Genomic DNA, 18,781 nt, shown 5'->3' with positions numbered 1-18,781 from the left:
TCACCAAAAACTCCCCCTCAACATATGACTCAATAATCAACAAGAAGCTAAAAAATGCGAAACATGTTTCTCCCCCTCAAAAGTCAAATGAACACAAATGATAACACATTAATGACTCATGTATTGCACAATGAATATCCCAAACATGCTCCAAATATGCAAAACATACATGATACTAGAAATGGCTAGAAACTCATATTGCTTAACCTAAGCCAAGAAAATGTTTCATTCAACCCATGCTTGTGTGGTGTGTGGGTAAGCCATCCAAAGAGAAAAATTTTCAACTTACAAAATGAGGAGAAAGTTTCATCACCATGAGGTTTTGACAAGTATATCAAATCAAAAGTCAAACCTTATCATACTAGGACCTAGCCACTCTCATCCTATACAATTCTCTTTGTAAAATATTTTGCACAAGTTTGACACAGTGAAATAAATTCCTTTTGGAATATGATCTTTTGATTTTATTTGTTTCACTATTTTGTTTATTTTTCTCTTTGAGAAAGTGTCCTTAAACTTTTGGTGCTTACCACAAAAGAGAAAGCAGGAATTTTTAAGCCCTAGGTTCAACTAGCATATGATCAATTTGAAAAATATTACTAGTCAAAAACCTCATATGGTTACCTAACAGACCTCACAAATAAAGTGAAACAAAACCTCAATTTAAGCTTAAATGTGCACAAAAGATAAAGCATAGGCAAAATGTACCACATAAGCTCAGGCTTTAGGTAACCACAAAAACAAGTCCATTGACACAAATTTTCATCTCATGCATATTAAGAACATTCCAAGACGTGAGGAATTACATCCATAAAACGCAACATGAGAAATTAATGGACTATCTAGGTGCATAAGACAAAAGAAAGAAAAGGAAACAATCAAAGTAACATATTTTTGCCTTTTTGAAATTTTTCACAAAAGAAATGCACACAAAAGAAAAACAAATGCAAAACAAAGAAAAATGCAATGCAAAACAAAACAACATGCTTGAATTGAGATTACAACAGGCAAGACATGAATGTCCTTTAGCATTAAACTTTCATCACATCTTATAGGTCCCACTACAAAATAATGATTTGGTTTAATAACTACTTCTAGGTCTTCACAAGACATTACACATTCCTGAACATTTGATTAGCAAGTAGACAAAAATCTTGGTGGTCCGCACACAACATCTCATCTATAAGCTTTTCAAAGATCATGATATATGAATTTCTTGAAAAATCCTTTATGAATATGCCTCAAAACATGAATCTCAAAACAATCATGTATATACTCTTCATACAGAAAGTGTAACAACAAAAACAATGCAGTGCATAAACAATAAAGCAAAAACAAAAAAAATGCAAAGCAAAGAAAAATAACACGCTCTAGGATATTCAAAAATAAGCAAAACAATCAATCCTAGGCATGTTATTGACTCACCTAACTTTAGGTGAGATCACTACCACTCCCCCTCAATGGGTGAATGGTATAATCCTTCCTAACCCAAACCTTCTTCAATAAAGGTGTAGAGACGTGAACATTTTCAAACTTGTCTACTCTAGACACACCTCCCATCATCATTACCAAACCCTCATAATCTTTCCTAGAAATAGAATTTTTATTTTTATACACATGAGGTTTCAATTTAAAACAGTTGGGTCGAATGTGACCAACTTTTCCACAATGATGACAAGTAGGGATAAACCTTTTAGGAGGTAGATTCCTAGGAGGATGGACGACTCTATATTTGGGGTAAGATACATAAGGTTCAATATGAATTTTCTTAACTTTCTTACCTTGTGAGGTCGAGGCAGCTGCTGTTTTTCTTTTAACCACAGAGTCTTCTACTTTTTCTGATTTAACAAATATTATCTCGGAAGTATAATCATTGTTAGAAGACAAAGCAACATGACAATCAAAACTTAACTCAGATTTATCACAATCAGAATTCTGAGTATGTAACATATTCTCAAGGGAATTGCTAGAGAATTTTTCCAATTGAGTTTCTGACTCTTTTAATTTATTCTCTAACAAATCAACTTTAGAACCTAAAACAGAATTTTCAGATTTTAAAGAATCAATTAAAGCATGTGATTCAGACAATTTAGTAACAATAGATTCATTCACATGTTTAAGATCTTGAAACTCCCCCAAACAATTTGTGTATTGATGTCTCAAAAGAGTGAATTTTTCCAACAAATTGTTGAAGGAGTTTATAAGATCATATTCCCCTTGAGAAGTATTCATAGCAAACAGGAGTCAACAGATCTCACTCAAGAATTTAATCCAAACAGAGTGAACCCGCTCTGATACCAATTGAAATATTCTAAACAGATAAATATCAAAACAAACATTCACCAAAATATGAACAATCACACACAAAGATTTTGGTGACGAAGAGGAAACCTTTTAGAAAACGTTCTAAAAGTAAAACCTCTCCAGGGCAGCCAAACCCAGGAAATCACTATCAAAAGATTATCTAGAGATTACAGACACTAGGAACACTTACAACCCTTTGCAAGACCTTGACTCTGTAAGATCGACAAGCCTACAACTCGTCTCCGCGCTCACAATCTTCTTCAACGTGATTCTCCTTTACCGGACCCTTCCGATAGACTTCTCAACCGTAGATTTATCAAAGGAATAATTAAAACTCTAAGAGATTCACTTTAACGCTCACCACATATGATCTCTCTTAGCACAGCCTCCGACGAACTCTCTGGGGGTGAAAATTCGTACTTCTATCTTCTATAATGATGTATATATACCCCCGACAAAACCCTAGACTTAAACCACTTAAAATCACGTTTTTGGGCCTCAAACTTACGGGGTGTCCGGACATGTTAATGGGCTGTCCGGACACGGCTTTGCGGAGCAAAATTTGAGTTTCTGGAAATGAGGTCCGGACCCGAGGAAGGCATGTCCGGACATGGGTGAAACAGCATTCTGGAAATGCTGTCCAGTCTTGATCAATAGCCCCGATCGATGGGCGTTTGTGGTCCGATTGAGCTGAAATTTTGCAGGGACGTTCATAACACATGAATCTACATTATGAACGGTGGAGATTGGATTCTGAGCATTCTATATCAGTGTTTGAGCTCGTGAACAGTAGCCTCTGCATTTTGGAACTGAATTAAGCCAACACAAGAACTAACACTTACTTCAACTTGAAGCAGGGGTAGCCACTATTGACCATGCCATCAATATTGTTGAGATAAAATAATTCTAGATTCACAAATGAAGCAGAATAAAAAATAATAATCAGTAACACAAGACACCAAAATTAAGTGGTTCGACTTAACAAGCCTACATTCATTGATGGAGACGATCTAGGAGAAATTTACTAATAAAAAGATGGAGTACAAAGAGTAATACAAACAAAACCACTCAAATCTAAAAATCTCAATACACTCAAGCTCACAAACACACAAAAAAAATTAAATACAAAAGAGAAATTTTTTATAAATTCTCTAAGTGAGGGGCTGTAATTTTTCTTCTACCCTCACCTCACACGGAGCTGCTGCCTCTCTCTTCTTGGTTTTTCTCACACGCAAAGCTGCAGCACACTACCACAGATTTCACTCAAAATGGAGCTACTGCCCTCTATCTCATTTTCCCTCTTACGAAGCTGCTGACAAGCTCACTTGGTCAAATGTGAGGCTAAAAGAGGTAAAAGTGGCTCAAGGATAAAAAAAAACCACAAAGCTGCAACCAAAGAATAAAAGGGCCCACCATGACTTGTGAAATACAAGTCATTATCCAACAAATATATTAAATTTATGGGTAGTTAATTATTGGCATATGAGGTGCTCTCTTTCTGTGAAAGGTGTGAAGGTAAATGCCACTTATTCTCGAAAACAGGAAACGCAAAAAAAAAATAAAAAAATAAAAAAGGAAAAAAGGTGAGGACCACTTCTTTATACTCTTATTATGATATTTTCTCAATGTTATTATGCCTGGATTTATGATCACGTGGAACTAATAGTTTGACTCAATGGAAGCTGGATCCGACTGGTAGAGAGGACGATTCAAACTTTCTGTTGGAGATACTGATATTGAAGAATATTCTGGCACTTTTTTTTTTTTTCTCTTGTAGGTATATTCTGGCACTTTTTTTTTTTTTTTTTTTTTTTGTGTAAATATGTTCAGGCACTTTGTTTTTCTTTTTTTTTTTTTTTTAATAAGTATGTTCTGGCACTTTGAATTCGTCATAATTTTGACTGTAAATGTCAGTCAATAGAGGAGCTTATGTGAAACACGATGGAGAGAATATCTTTTCAGTTCAAATGAATCGGAATTTGTCATAATTTTGACTGTAAATGTCAGTCAATAGAGGAGTTTCTGTGAAACACGATGGAGAGAATATCTTTTTCAGTTCAAATGAATCGGAGTATATTTAGTTAGCTGCAGTGAAAGAGTATTTTTAACTTTTTACTTTTTAAAATGATAAAAATTCTCATCCACTATAACTAACGAAATATTCTCCAGTTTAAATGAAATAAAAATGATCTTAATTCAAAGAGAAAAGGAGTGTTCAACCTTGATTAACATGGTGCTTATTACATTTTTTTTTCTTTTTTTTTTTTGAAAAATGTTTAAATAAAAGTGAATGATGCAAATAAAGCGTGAATTTATAACTTTTACATCATTATATTAATTTGTCAGTTATATTAAAAGTGTAAGTCAATGTAAGGAAATAAATTTAATTAATATTTTAACAAATATCATCATTAATTTGTTAAGGAAAAATCTCAGTAGCATCTGCGTATTTTCTTAGTTGTCCAAAAGGGGTGATCATGTCCAAGATGACATGTTTGTCTTCGAGTGCAGATGGTAGATAAGTTTGGTCTCTTATAATATTCCTCATTCGCTCTCTTTGCCGATGGCTAAAGAAAAGTCCTTGTACTATTCTTATCAAAATCAATTACAATATTTTTATTTTTTATATCACATTAATTATTTTTTATTATTATTTAAATAAAAAAATTATTATAAAACAATTTTTTTTTTTTTTTTACTTTTTTATTAAAAACATTGTTTTTCTTTTTCTTTTTTTTCGCCTATTCAATACAAGTCTTCGATCCTTGGCGTCATTCGTCCTAATGAGTCAATGACAATGATGTCACATTTGTGGAAACTAAGAAATAAGCTTTCTACCTTGACAGAAGGTGTTCGACTTTATACCTGAGTAATTTTCCAAAATGGATTATAGACCATTCGTCAAGGCAACTTGCTGGGAGAAGACTTTCTCATAAGAGAAGTCAAACTATTCTTGCTCACATTCATATCTATTAGCATCATTTTATTTTTATTTTTGGGTGAATGAGTAGCATCATTATTTATTCCGGTGGCATTTTTTCTGTAATTCCTATCTGCGGTGCCACCAGTTAGAGAGGGATGGTTACCTATACAAGGAAGCCATGGCTCTTCTTTGTTCTGCTTCTTGTCCTGTCTTACTACAGAGCATGCTTCTCCGTTGCAGGAGGAGATACCCTTTCAGCGGGTCAGTCTCTTTCAGCGAGTGCAACCATAATATCTGAAGGTAGCAATTTTGAGCTCGGTTTCTTCAGACCAGGTACTTCTTCAAAAATACCTAGGCATATGGTATAATAATAATCTTGATGTCAAAGAATATGTTTGGGTAGCAAACAGAGAGAACCCTTTGTCTGATGCACCTTCATCAAGACTTGTACTCTACGAAGATGGAAATCTAGTCCTGCTTAATGGTTCCTCCAACATACCAGTTTGGTCGACAAATTTGACACAACCCCTGTCAAACTCAACTGAAGCAGTTCTTGGTGATGATGGAAATTTTGTTTTAAGAGATAGTTCCAACCAGTATACTATATTTTGGCAGAGTTTCGACCATCCAACCGATACATGGCTCCCAGGTGCGAAGCTTGGGATCGATAAGATTACTGGAAAATCAAAGCAGCTTATTTCATGGAAAAATTCAGAAGATCCTGCACCAGGTATGTTCTCCTTCAGGTTAGCCCCAGATGGAAGCAGTCAATATATCTTGGAGTGGAACGGATCCCAAATGTATTGGAGTACTGGAGTTTGGAATAATAGTGAAAAATATTTCAGCTTAGCTCGTAACATGTTGATGAATTATATATCCAACCCCACTTTTGTGTCAAATAAAAATGAAAGCTATTTTACTTATTCTGTTAAAAACAGTTCTTCCAGTTCCAGAGTTAGGTTTGTCATTAAGTCTTCAGGGGTGCTCCGGCAACTCTCATGGTCGAACACATCTTGGGTTTGGACTTTATTTTGGTCTGAACCGGTAAAAGTATCTGATGTCTATGGTCTGTGTGGTGCATTTGGCGTGAAATATGGGAATAATTATGGGAATATCTCAAAGCCCTGTGTATGTCTAAATGGTTTTAAACCATTTTCAATTGAAGAAACTAACCAAAGCGATTGGTCAGGTGGTTGTGTGAGGAAATCCCCATTGCTCTGTGAGAATATTACTTATGCTAATGGCAAAAAAGATTGGTTCATGAAAATACCAAACGTGACATTGCTTAATAATTCAAAATCATATTTGGCAGCAAGCGCTACGAATTGTGAAGTGGCTTGCATGAATAATTGCTCTTGCACAGCCTATGCTTACAATAGCAGCAGGTGTATGATATGGGAAGGAGCTCTTTTGAACTTACAGAACCTCTCAAATGGTGGCGGGACTGGACAAGATATCTATCTCAGACTTGCTGCTAATGAGTATCAAAGTACCAAAGGCAGGATGAGTGAAATGAAATCTACACAAATTTATGTTATCTCTATTTCTGAATGAATACTTAATTCTCTATTATGGTTGAGCTAATAGTGATTCTTGTCATCATAATCAGGCAACAAACAGAAAGCGTGGGTGATTTTAGCCGTGCTGGTCCCTGCAACCGGGCTTATCTTATGCCTCTCAATTTGCTTTTCATGCAAGAGAAAGGTCAAACGCAAAAGTCAGCGTAAGTTCTTACCATACGTGGAAATCACTCTCAAAAAATTACATGCTAGCTATAGTCATTTGCCAAACGTAGCCTAAATCTAAGACTAGAAACCTGTGACATGTCCTTGCACTTAGAGTGTTAATTCACCTGGCCTCACAATGAAAAGCTTTTTAGTCTCATGATGATCAGTTGGTGAAGATAGTGCTCAGGCTCTTGAAACGATCCCTGGGGAGATCCTACAAACTACACCCTGGGGAAGGGCTGCCCTTTGCGGTTATTTAGCCATTTCTCTGAAAACTTATTTACCGTTGTGTACTGTCATGGCTCATAGTGTTATTTGATTTTCCACTAAATTCTTGTAATTCTATTTGAAACAGCAGAGGAGACTTCAAGATATGATCTGTTGTCATTTGATTTCAGTACTGAACTTCATAGAATCAATGATGGAACAGACACTAAAAGTAATGTGAATATAAGAGGGAAGAAAAAGGATGCTGACTTACCGGTGTTTAGTTATGAGAGTGTATCAGCTGCAACTAATAATTTCTCAACTACGAATAAGCTTGGACAAGGAGGTTTTGGACCAGTTTACAAGGTATATATGATTCATTCTCCTGATGAATTTGCTTCAAAACTATTAAGACAACCCATAATGGTAAACTTTCATGGAAGTTTAAAAGGCTTATGGTTCTCTTTTGTAGGGGAAATCACAAAGGGGGCAAGAAATTGCAGTAAAAATGCTTTCAAAAAGATCTGGACAGGGGCTTGAGGAGTTTAGAAATGAAACAATACTAATTGCCAAACTGCAGCACAGAAATCTTGTCAGACTCTTGGGTTGTTGTATGGAGCGAGATGAAAAAATGTTAATATATGAGTACATGCCTAATAAAAGTTTGGATTTCTACCTTTTTGGTGCGTGCATGTTTCATTATCATGCTTTTTATGATCCTTTTTTATTTTCAATTTTTCTTTTAGCATTAATTTTCTTAGTTGTACTGTTTAAACAGATCAAACCAAGAAAAGGATGTTAGATTGGAGAACACGCATACACATTATTGAAGGGATTGCCCAAGGGCTTCTTTATCTGCATCAATATTCAAGGTTTCGAATCATACATAGAGATCTAAAACCCAGTAACATTCTATTGGATAGTGAAATGAATCCGAAAATATCAGATTTTGGGATGGCTCGAATAGTTGGAGACAATGAAACACAAACAAATACACATCGAATTGTCGGAACTTAGTAAGTATGCAATCTATTTCATATCTAGTATCTGCAAAGAAAATGATTGGGGTACTAAAACTTTTACTACAATATTTTTATAAACTGATGTGACAGTTCATAATTGATAAAATAATTAAGAATATTGTATGATTGACAAATTAGTCACTAACTAATTTAATTAACAAGTCAAATTGTTTGCTTAATCATTTAAGAAATTATAGGCCGTTATGTTAAGTTTAGAAGGGGCTTATAGTAAAAGCTGTAGTATCTGTAGCAGCACTATATTTGCAATTCTTATATAAATTCACTAAGCGAGCTACTAATCAAGTTGTTTACAAAATTTTGAAATGCAGTGGCTATATGTCTCCCGAATATGCTATGGATGGTTTGTACTCGATAAAGTCTGATGTGTTTAGCTTTGGAGTATTGCTCCTAGAGATTTTAAGTGGCAAGAAGAATACTGGCTTCTATAACAGTAGTTCACTAAATCTTCTGAGATATGTGAGTTGTTTTTCTACTCTCCCAAATTCCTTATATTTTACATTAATTTTATAAATTAAAATTGTTCTAGTTTGTAATAAAATTTAGTCTGATTTTGAATCAAACTAGGCTTGGGAGTTGTGGAGAGATGATCGGAGTTTGGACTTGATGGAGCCAACAATAGGATATCCTTCCCCCACTTCTATTTTGCTGAGATTCATTAACATTGGGCTTCTTTGTGTCCAAGAAAGCCCGACTGATCGACCTACCATGCTTGACGTAGTCTCAATGATTATCAGTGAACATGCACCTCTACCTACACCCAAGGAACCTGCTTTTACCCGAGGTCGGAATGTGATGGACACAAATTCAACTATCAACAGTGCAGGAAATTGCTCAATATCCAACCTAACTATTTCAATAATGGAAGCTCGATAAATACTATTTCATACATCAAAGAAAAACAAAATTTTAGAACCAACATTTCCATCTTACATTTATGCATATTGAGATGCCACATGCAGCTAGAATATTGGGTTTCTATTTAGGTTTGATAATTTTGTTATCTACATATTTTCCATAGTTGAATGGAATCAAATCAATATAATTTTATTACTATTGTATTTACCTACCATCTTTCTCTTATAAATAGGGATTACTTGTATTATAAAGATCAATCAAGCAATAAGAGCAAAATGTAGCCCTTATGCCAAACTACCTGAAATCCATTTTCTTCAAAAAAAAATTTCCTCCACTTTTCTCCTTAGTTTTCAATTTCATTATGAAATCTTCACATACTAATGGGTGAATGTTTTCCCAAGTAATTCACTCATATTTTTCTTTTCTTTTTATTTTATTTTATTTACATGTCCACACAAGAGGGGGAAGAAAAAATCGAACTAATGACCTCCGCTTTATAAGGCGTGATCCCTAACTAATTGAGCTAACTCTTAGAGACTTTCTTTTCATTTTGTAAGAGTATTGGGTATGTTTATTAATGTGTTAGGCCATATAAAATCTATGCCCTATTGTATTGTAGAGACCAATTTGTAACCTAAAGTTCTTTCGCGCCAGATTTAACGGTCTTTGCTTGGAAACCTGAAGCCCAATCTTTTATCTGATATCTGAAGCCCAATGGGCTGGGTTGCACGTGTGTTTGATCCAATTAAGCCAACAAAGGCGTTTCCGGTTTCTCCTTTTCATTTGGATCTGCCCATCTCAACATGCAGCACCGAATTACTGGCCCAAGAGAAAAGTTGCAACCCTGAAACCAATAATTATAATAATAATAATAAGGGAAAAGTCCACATACCCCCCTCAAACTACCACCCAATTGACAATATCCCCCCCAAACTTTCAATTGTGACAATGTCCCCTCCAAACTACCAAAACATTGTCAATGTCCCCTCCCAAGACTAGCAATAAGACAAAAATGTCCCTATAGATTTCTCAATAAGACAAAAATACCCCTATAAATTCAAAAAAAAAAAAATTGATTTTTAAAAAAAATGAAAAATTTTAATTTAAAGATTATATTTTTTTAAAAAAAAAAAACAAATTTTTTTAAACAAAAATTTTAATTTTTTTTAAACGGAAATTTTTATTAAAAAAAAAATATTTTTTTTATTTAGTTTTAAAAAACAAAAAATTTCATTTTATTAAACGAAAATTTTATTTTTTAAAACGTAAATTTTTATTTAAATAAAATTATAAAACAAAAATTAAAAAAAACAAAAAACAAAAATTTTCAGTTTTTATAAAAATAAAAAAAAATTAAAAAAAAATAAAAAAAAAAATCTAATTTTTTTTTTAATTTTTTTATTATAAAATTGATTTAAAAATAAAAAATAAAAAATAAGCCATCGTTTGGATTTTTTTTTTTTTTTTGTTAGTTTTAGGTTTTTTCTAGAAGTTTTAGTTTTTATTTTTATTTTTATTTTTTTATTTTACTAAGGGTAATTTAGTCATTGGGGGGAACATTGACAATTTTTTGTAGTTTGGGAGGGACATTGTCAATTGAGTGGTAGTTTGAGGGGATTATATGGACTTTTCCCTAATAATAATAAACAATTTTTGTTAATCTAAAAAGAATGATGGATGACAATCAACATCGGATATCCAATTTTGCAGAGTGCTTTTAAGGGAGAAAAGAAAAGGAAATTGTTAACTGATCAAGAGTTGCAAACAATAATTATAATATTTATCAAAAAAAATTGTAATGACCCAAATCACCAAACTACTAGCCAATCCACTAGAATACAAGTAAAACAAACAAAATTATTTATTGCAAAAATTGGTACCTTTAGAAGCTCGTTGGATTCGAGGGTTTCAATGAAGGAAGAAACCACATTAGCGGTACAGCTAATTAATAGATGGATGGAGTAGTAGAAGAACAGAAGATCCAAAGAGAATTCCAGCTTCGAAGAACCTAATGGGGGCAACGATTGGTGCAGCCTTTGAGGTGGCGCTTATTGTTTTGTCTGTAATCTATTAGGGAGAAGGTGGAAGAGGGTTTGGGATGTTTTTGTTGGCTTACGATTTTTCACGAAGAAACATTCAGTTTTCTCTCTAGGATATAAAAAACTGGAGAAGAACAGTTTCCCATGTTTTGAGATTGTGGGAGTAACGTGAATTTGCTCTGTAACGACCTGGTGATTTCAGTTTTCTCTCTAGGCTAATACACTAGAGGAGAAGGATAGTTTCCCATGTTTTTGAGATTGTGGAAGTAACGTGAATTTGGTGTTGTATCGATCTGGTGTTATTTAAAGTTTTTCTATGGCTGAAGATTTGGCGAATATGTGGGCAAAATTCTCTTTGTCTGAAGAAGAGGATGTGGATATAGATATTCAGGCGACAGATTTTCATGAGGTGACCATCAGAGGTCAGGCATGCATTGTTGGAAGACTGGTGGCGGATAGATATGTGAGTATGGAGACAATCAAAAATACTCTTTTACAATGGTGGAGGCCGGTGGGAAATCTAACGTTCAAAGTTCTAGGGGATAATCTATTCCTAATTGAATTTGAACATGGGACGGACAAAAAGCGAGTATTGGAGGGCCGACCTTGGGTTTTTTAGGGCAACCTATTTATGGTTGAGGATTATGATTGGCGCATTTCACCGACGCAACTCAAATTCGATAAGGCCTCCTTCTGGGTGCGGATGTTTAATTTGCCTTTGGGGTGTATGAGGAGAGAGGTTGGGCGTAAGATTGGCTCTTCGGTGGGGGTTGTGGAGGAGATTGATAGTGATAAAGATGGGGTTGGATGGGGTGAGTTCTTGCGTGTGAAAATACTCATAGATTTGTATAAACCACTTGCAAGGGGAAGAAAGATGAAACTCGATGGGAACTCAATTTTGATTGCTTTCAAATACGAAAGCCTTCCGAAATTTTGTTTTCATTGCAGGGTGATTAGGCATGGTCATGAGGGATGTATGAAGCGGAGTGACCTGCGTAACCAGGGAGGCATGAACGATTTTGACCCATGGCTATGAGCTGCTTCACCAACCCGTAGAGCAGAACGGAACCATGGGGGATACGCCCCCAAGTCAGGGAGAACCTTACCAGAAACTCACGCTCAAGATGGACGACCATGTCGTTGGACTGGTGGAGCTCGGCGGGGAGAAGATCTGAGAAGAACTGGAGAAGATTCCGACGGCTGTGGAGATTCAGATGGAATATTTCAGGAAAGTAATTTTTTCTCTCTCAAAAAGGGGAAAGGCAATGATTCTGGCGGAAAACAAGGAGATGGAGTGGGATATTCCCATGTAGAGGAACAAGCTGAAAAGGAAAGCCAATTTATTGGCAATAATGGGGCAACGGCTACTCGATATGGGGGATCGCATAATGGGAAAAAAATCTCAGCTAATTCTAGAAATATGTGGGAGAAAACCCTCCTCCAGACCAACGACAGATGTCACAAAAGGGTCTATGGTCCAAGGTGCAGGGAAACATAAGAGAGAGCCCACATGAAAAGTTGGGGCTTGATGGAGACACACGGTCCAGCCCAGGAGGTTCTTACATGGGGCCAAAACTTGTAGACATTGAGAAAACAATTAAAGAAGCCCAAACTAGTAGTAACGGACAAAGGGGTCCTGAAGGAGAAAACGTAGAAAGGGCAATGGCGACATGGAAAAGGAAGGAGAGGGAATGGGCAGCTGGGAGTGAGGGTATTTTATCTGAAACACAAGGGAGTAGAAAAAAGGAGACAAATGAAGATGGCCAACGTGTGGGCCAAACAAAGAAGGGAAGGAAAGAAACTACAGTGGGTGTGTTAAATATTGGTTTGGGATTGGCGGAGGCTGAAATCCAGCCCCGCCGACCCCAATGATTATCCTCAGTTGGAACTACCAGGGGCTTGAGAACCTCCTGACAGTTCATGATCTTTGTCGAATGGTGAATGATAAGAAACCCAATTTGGTTTTCCTTATGGAAACCAAAATGCGAAGGAAAAAAATGGAAAATGTACGAATTAAGCTAGGCTTCTCTAGCATGTTTGTAGTGAATTGTGTTGGGAGAAGTGGAGGTTTTGGGGCTTTTTTGGGGGGAGGATGAAAGGGTGGATATACAAAATTTTAGTCACAGGCATATTAATGCTGTAATATGCGGCCCTAATATAAATTTGCAATGGAAGTTCATGGGATTTTACGGACATCCGGAGGCTCCCAAAAGACATTAGGTGTGGCCTCTATTGAAGCACTTGGCTCGACTTGACCCTTTGCCATGGGTGTGTATTGGAGACTTCAACGAGGTGATCAATGGTACTGAAAAATTGGGGGGGGGGGGGGGGGGGAATATGAGGCAAAGCAGTCTTATGCAAGATTTCCAACAAACCTTGGAGGAGTGTGATCTGGCTGATCTTGGATATTGTGGGCCCAAATACACATGGAGCAATTGCCAAGAAGGTCTGAATTTTGTCAAAGAAAGACTTGACAGAGGAGTAGCAAACCAAGAGTGGCGGGATTATTTTCCAGAGGCAGTGGTAAATGTGGAAGCCGCAGTATCTTCAGATCATTCACCCTTATTTTTAAGTCTGATTAAAAGTGCTCAAAGAGAAAAGGTGCTGAAGCAATTCAGATTTGAAGCACGATGGGCATTGGAGGAGGGGTTAAAGGAAACAATTTCCAAGGCATGGAATCAGCCCATTTATCAGAATTCAGGCTGGGATTTGATGGAATAGAAACTAAGTGCATGTATCCAGGGAGTAAGCTAATGGAAGAAGCATACGCAAGGTCCAAAGCCAGCCAATGTTAAACACATGCGTGAACGCCTGGCGGACATGCAAGGGAGTACTGAAGGTGGGCTGGACAGTGCTGAAATAAATCATCTTAGGCGTGATATCCAAAAACAAATGGAGATGGAAGATATGTGGTGGCGCCAGAGGACAAAAGTGGACTGGCTTAAGCATGGAGATAGAAATACAAAATATTTTCATGCTTGTGCTAGTTCAAGGAGGAAAAAAAAAATCAAATTGAAAAAATAAAAGATGAGATGGGACAGTGGTGGGAGACTCCGGATGGAATGGGCGGGGCCTTCGTGAATTATTTCACTCATTTGTTTTCGGCTGGACAAGAAGGAGCACTGGAACCATGTTTGCAGCACTTAAGTGTTAAAGTTTCGGATAGCATGAATAATGAGCTGATGGAGGCTTTCACTATAGAGGAGGTTAGCACTGCTTTGCACCAAATGGGACCTCTAAAAGCCCCTGGACCTGATGGACTGAATGCTTGCTTTTTCCAGAAAAATTGGGAAATCATGGGGGAGGAGGTATGTAATGGAATTCTAAATATTCTCAACTCTAGGAGTATGCCCCCTAATTTAAATTTAACACACATTGCTCTTATTCCAAAAATCAAAAATCCGGAGTGTGTATCTGAATTTCGTCCCATAAGCCTCTGTAATGTTTTATATAAGCTTATCTCTAAGGTTCTAGCTAATAAACTTAAAAAAAATCCTTCCACTTATCATATCCCCCTCACAAAGCGCCTTTATCCCGAGTAGATTGATTTCAGATAATATATTGGCGGCTTATGAAACACTCCATACGATGCACACAGGTATGAGGGGAAAGAAGGGTTTTATGGCCGTTAAGCTAGATATGAGTAAAGCGTATGATAGGGTTGAATGGAGATTTTTAGAGGCAGTTATGAGGAAAATGGGTTTTAATGAACAATGGATACAACTAGTGATGATGTGTGTCTCTTCAGTACATTATGCAATAATGGTTAACGGAGAACCATGGGGACATATATTTCCAACTAGAGGTATTAGGCAGGGTGACCCAATTTCACCTTACCTTTTTCCTTTTGTGTGCGAAGGCTCTAAGTGCTATAGTGACAAATGCGAATAGGGAGGGGCTTTTGTCGAGGGTTCCCACTTCTAAGGAGGGCCCAAAAATAAGCCACCTCTTTTTTACAGATGATAGTTTATTGTTTTGCAGGGCAAATCTTGAGCAATTGAGCAATTTGACGGCAATTTTGCAAACTTATGAGGAGGCATCGGGGCAAAAAATGAACAATAACAAGACTTGTATTTTTTTCAGTAAAAATACATTGAAGGTTGAGAAGGATTCTATTTTGGAGTTTGCTGGTATCCCTGTTTCCCATAGTTATGACAAATACTTGGGCCTACTTGCCCTTGTAGGTCGTTCACGTGTAAATGCTTTCAAGAGTATCATGGAGAGGGTACGGAAACGACTTCAGGATTGGAAGCTTCGTTTTCTTTCTCAAGTTGGAAAGGAAATATTATTGAAGGCGGTTATCCAAGCCATTTCATCATATTGCATGAGTGTCGTCCTCCTTCCAAAGACTTTGTGTGTGGAGATCAATACTCTTATGAGTCGCTTTTGGTGGGGGCACAAAGAGAGGGATAAAAAAATTGCGTGGATGAGTTGGAGTAAAATGGGGCTCCCTAAAGAAAGGGGAGGGATGGGCTTTCGTGATCTCACTTGTTTTAACAAAGCACTTTTGGCAAAACAAGTTTGAAGGATGTGGACGGAGCCGGATAGCTTAATTGCACATATCATGAAAAGCAAGTACTTCCCAGAGTGTTCAATTCTTGAGGCCTCATTAAGGAAAAAATCGTCATTTGCGTGGCGTAGTATTCAAAGTTCATGTGCTCTACTCAAGGAAGGCTTGGTATGGCGATTTGGAAATGGTCAAAAAGCTCGAATTTGGGAAGACAGGTGGCTTCCGGTCCCTTCTACTTTTCGGGTGCAATCCCCTCCACAGCTGCTTGATCCGAAGGCCACAGTCAATCAACTTTTTGATGCAGCTGGATGTGGGTGGCAGCAACCCCTGGTAGAACAACTATTCTCCAAAGAGGAGAGCACGGTGATCCATTCACTGCCCATTAGCCATACTAATCAAGAGGACAGGCTCATATGGATGGGAACAACCAAGGGGACCTTCTCAGTCAGGAGTGCATACCATATCCAAAAAGATTGGGAAACACCAAAGGAGGCAGCGTGCTCATCTCAAAAGGAGGTAAGTCCGATCTGGAAGGCGATTTGGAAACTTAATATACCCAATGTGGAAAAGGTTTTTTTCTGGAAGGCATGCCATAATATCTTGCCTACACGTGATAACCTTGTTCGAAGAAAAATTATTTCTGACCCAAGCTGCCCGGTGTGTGGAATTGAAGCAGAAACAACAGCTCATATTCTGTGGTATTGCCCTTCGGCGCAAGATGTATGGAGTGGGGCGTGTAGAAAATTTCAAAAAAGTGTCTTCAATGATACTGACTTCCTCCAAGTGGCCAATGGCATGTTAAAGAAATGTGATTCTGATGAGTTTCAGATGTTTGTGGGCATTGCTAGGAGAATTTGGTTACAAAGGAATACACTTATCCATGAAGGGTCCTTTTCTCCTCCAAATGAGATCGTCAATAGTGCAGCAAATGCAATGGGAGCATTTCACCAAGTGCAGGAGCAGCAATACACAGTTGCGACGCAGGGGGTTTCTCCTTGCTTGAGTACGTGGTTGGCTCCCCCTCACAACTGGGTTAAAGCGAATTGGGATGTGGCTATTGGAAAGCAATCTGGCTGGGTTGGACTGGGAGCAGTTATACTGGATCAACAAGGTAATATGGTTGCAGCAAAAAGTGTAACTCGAAAAGGCCTCATCGAGCCAGTTGCTGCAGAAGCTTTGGCAGCTCTCATGGCTGTTCAGCTGTCCCGTGAAATGGGTTTTTCACGTTTATGGCTGGAGGGTGACGCGAAGACAGTTGTTGATGCAGTGAACTCGACCGAGCCAGATTGGAGCAGAATCGGACACTTAGTGGATGATCTTCGGATGGAAATTCAGACCTTCAATAGCTGGAAAGTGGCTTACGTTAGATGGGAGGCCAACCATGTAGCGCATATGTTGGCCAGGATGGCCACAACACAGATTATGGATAGGTTGTGGACTTTTGTACCACCTGATTGTATTGCTGAAAATATTGTTTCAGAGCAAACTGCTCTGTCCCATTGATGAGTATAAATGAAAGCACCACTGTTTTATCAAAAAAAAAAACCACATTAGCGGTAACTCCAGACTTGCCCACCAATTGGGACTTGAGCTTCTTCCCCAAGCTGTGCGCGTACGACGCGAGCTCCTTCTTCTCCTTCACACTCAGACTCGGCAATGAAGACGACGAAGAACCCACTCCCATCACGCGGGATCCCTCCTCCTCTCTCCCTCCCGCTTCCAACTCTTCGCTTCCACTCTCTACTTCCCCATCAAATTCTTCAATCTCTTCTTCTTCTTCATCATTATCTTCATCTTCTTCTTCTTCTAGGTGTTGTAAGGATGGAGATGGGTCATTGGGAAGAGGAGGGGAGGTTGCGAGAGTTGAGAAAGAGTGGCAGAAGAGGGGAGGGAGAGATTTGGTGAAGTGGGTCATTTTGCGAAGTGGGGTTTGGAGGAGGGGTTAGGAAAGAGTGGCAGTTGTTGTGGTGGCGGTGGACGGAGGAGGTGGTAGAGCATGTGAGATGATGCCGCCATATTTCTCTCTTCGGTCGCTCCCAACCACAGCCGCAACTGCTCTTAATGATAATGCTATTTGTCATTGTTCTGTTCCTCTATATTCCACGCGGCGTGGTGGATTGGGAATAAGGAGGGTGACAAATAAGAGAAATGCTACTGCGCCATTATTTTGTTCAACTTTGGCCTACTTTTGTCTTATTTTTTAATTTAAAAAATAAAAAATAAAAGATTTTTTTGAAGCAATAATTTTTATTTTGGTTTTTTTTATGGTTTTTTTTTTAAATAAAAACTGTATTTTACTTCAAAAATTTTTTTCTTATTTTTTAATTTAAAAAGGTTTCAGAAGCAATAATTTTTATTTTGGTCCTTCTTTTATTTGGTATTTTTTAAAAAAATAAAAGTTGTATTTTTCTTCATAATAATGACCATTTTTTAAAAAAAAAAAATTGTCATTATTATGAATAAAAGTACAATCTTTATTTTTTAAAAAAAAATACTAAATAAAAGAAGCACCAAAATAAAAATTATTGCTTCAGAAACTTTTTTAATTTTTAATTTTCTTATTTTTTAAATTAAAAAATATGAAAAAAGCTGGCCCAAAGTTGACCTCAAGTTGCAGCTGTATCATTCCTCGACAAATAATATTACTCACACCAACTACTATTCACTATAATGACCGATCTAATAGTTTTCAATTCACCTCTAATTTTAAAAAAAAAATAAAAAATATAGCAAATCAATAGTAATAAAATATTTGTGTAATATATATCATTACTCTATTTTAGTAATCGGTCTACTTGCATAACATTGAAGTTGTGACAAATAAATTTTTAGAATTTCAACCGTAAAAGCACTCTCACTTCATGGCGTCCTTAAGTTAATGTGACATTATCCCTTAGTTATTTGATTAGTCATTGTTTTAAAAACAAAAAACAAAAAAACAAAAAAAAAACAACAATAGGCATTATAACTTGAGGCCCATGAAATGGAATTAGGATCCTCGTCATTTTATTTGAACGGGAAAATATACAGTTAGTTATATTGAAGGCGTATTTTTGTCTCTTCAAAAAGTGAAAAGACAAAAATACTTCTTCAATATAATTAACTGGATATTATCCAGTTCAAATGAACTGGAGATAATTTTGTTCCAATTAAATGAGGTATAATATATAGTA

General features: G+C 36.9%; 2 protein-coding genes across 2 annotated transcripts; one reads left to right on the top strand and one right to left on the bottom strand.

The window, feature by feature from the left end:
- The first annotated feature begins 5,335 nt into the window (after window positions 1-5,335).
- On the top strand, window positions 5,336-9,095 carry LOC132170571 (receptor-like serine/threonine-protein kinase SD1-8). The gene is made up of 8 exons (XM_088513057.1): window positions 5,336-5,560; window positions 5,688-6,725; window positions 6,837-6,939; window positions 7,284-7,527; window positions 7,634-7,844; window positions 7,940-8,177; window positions 8,513-8,660; window positions 8,769-9,095. Exons 1-8 carry the CDS (start codon window positions 5,383-5,385, stop codon window positions 9,075-9,077), a joined length of 2,469 nt encoding a protein of 822 aa, XP_088369183.1. The 5' UTR covers window positions 5,336-5,382; the 3' UTR covers window positions 9,078-9,095.
- Window positions 9,096-9,804: 709 nt separating this feature from the next.
- On the bottom strand, window positions 9,805-17,624 carry LOC148587424 (uncharacterized). Its single transcript, XM_088512603.1, is given in 4 exon segments — window positions 9,805-9,903; window positions 10,940-10,997; window positions 17,168-17,570; window positions 17,573-17,624. Coding segments are annotated over 4 exon segments (612 nt in total).
- Between the last annotated feature and the right edge of the window lie 1,157 nt (window positions 17,625-18,781).

Source organism: Corylus avellana, chromosome 2 (assembly GCF_965113065.1).
Source record: "Corylus avellana chromosome 2, dhCorAvel1.hap1.2, whole genome shotgun sequence".
Taxonomy (NCBI): Eukaryota; Viridiplantae; Streptophyta; class Magnoliopsida; order Fagales; family Betulaceae; genus Corylus; species Corylus avellana.
This window is presented reverse-complemented; position numbering and strand designations above follow the sequence as displayed.

Bases quoted from the DNA above. Each gene is read 5' to 3' on its own strand.
- LOC132170571 (XM_088513057.1), top strand. From the start codon at position 5,383: ATGGTTACCTATACAAGGAAGCCATGGCTCTTCTTTGTTCTGCTTCTT. The intron at 6,940-7,283 runs CAAAAGTCAGCG...GATTTTCCACTA, and splicing joins TGCAAGAGAAAGGTCAAACG to AATTCTTGTAATTCTATTTG. The intron at 7,528-7,633 runs GTATATATGATT...TCTCTTTTGTAG, and splicing joins GTTTTGGACCAGTTTACAAG to GGGAAATCACAAAGGGGGCA.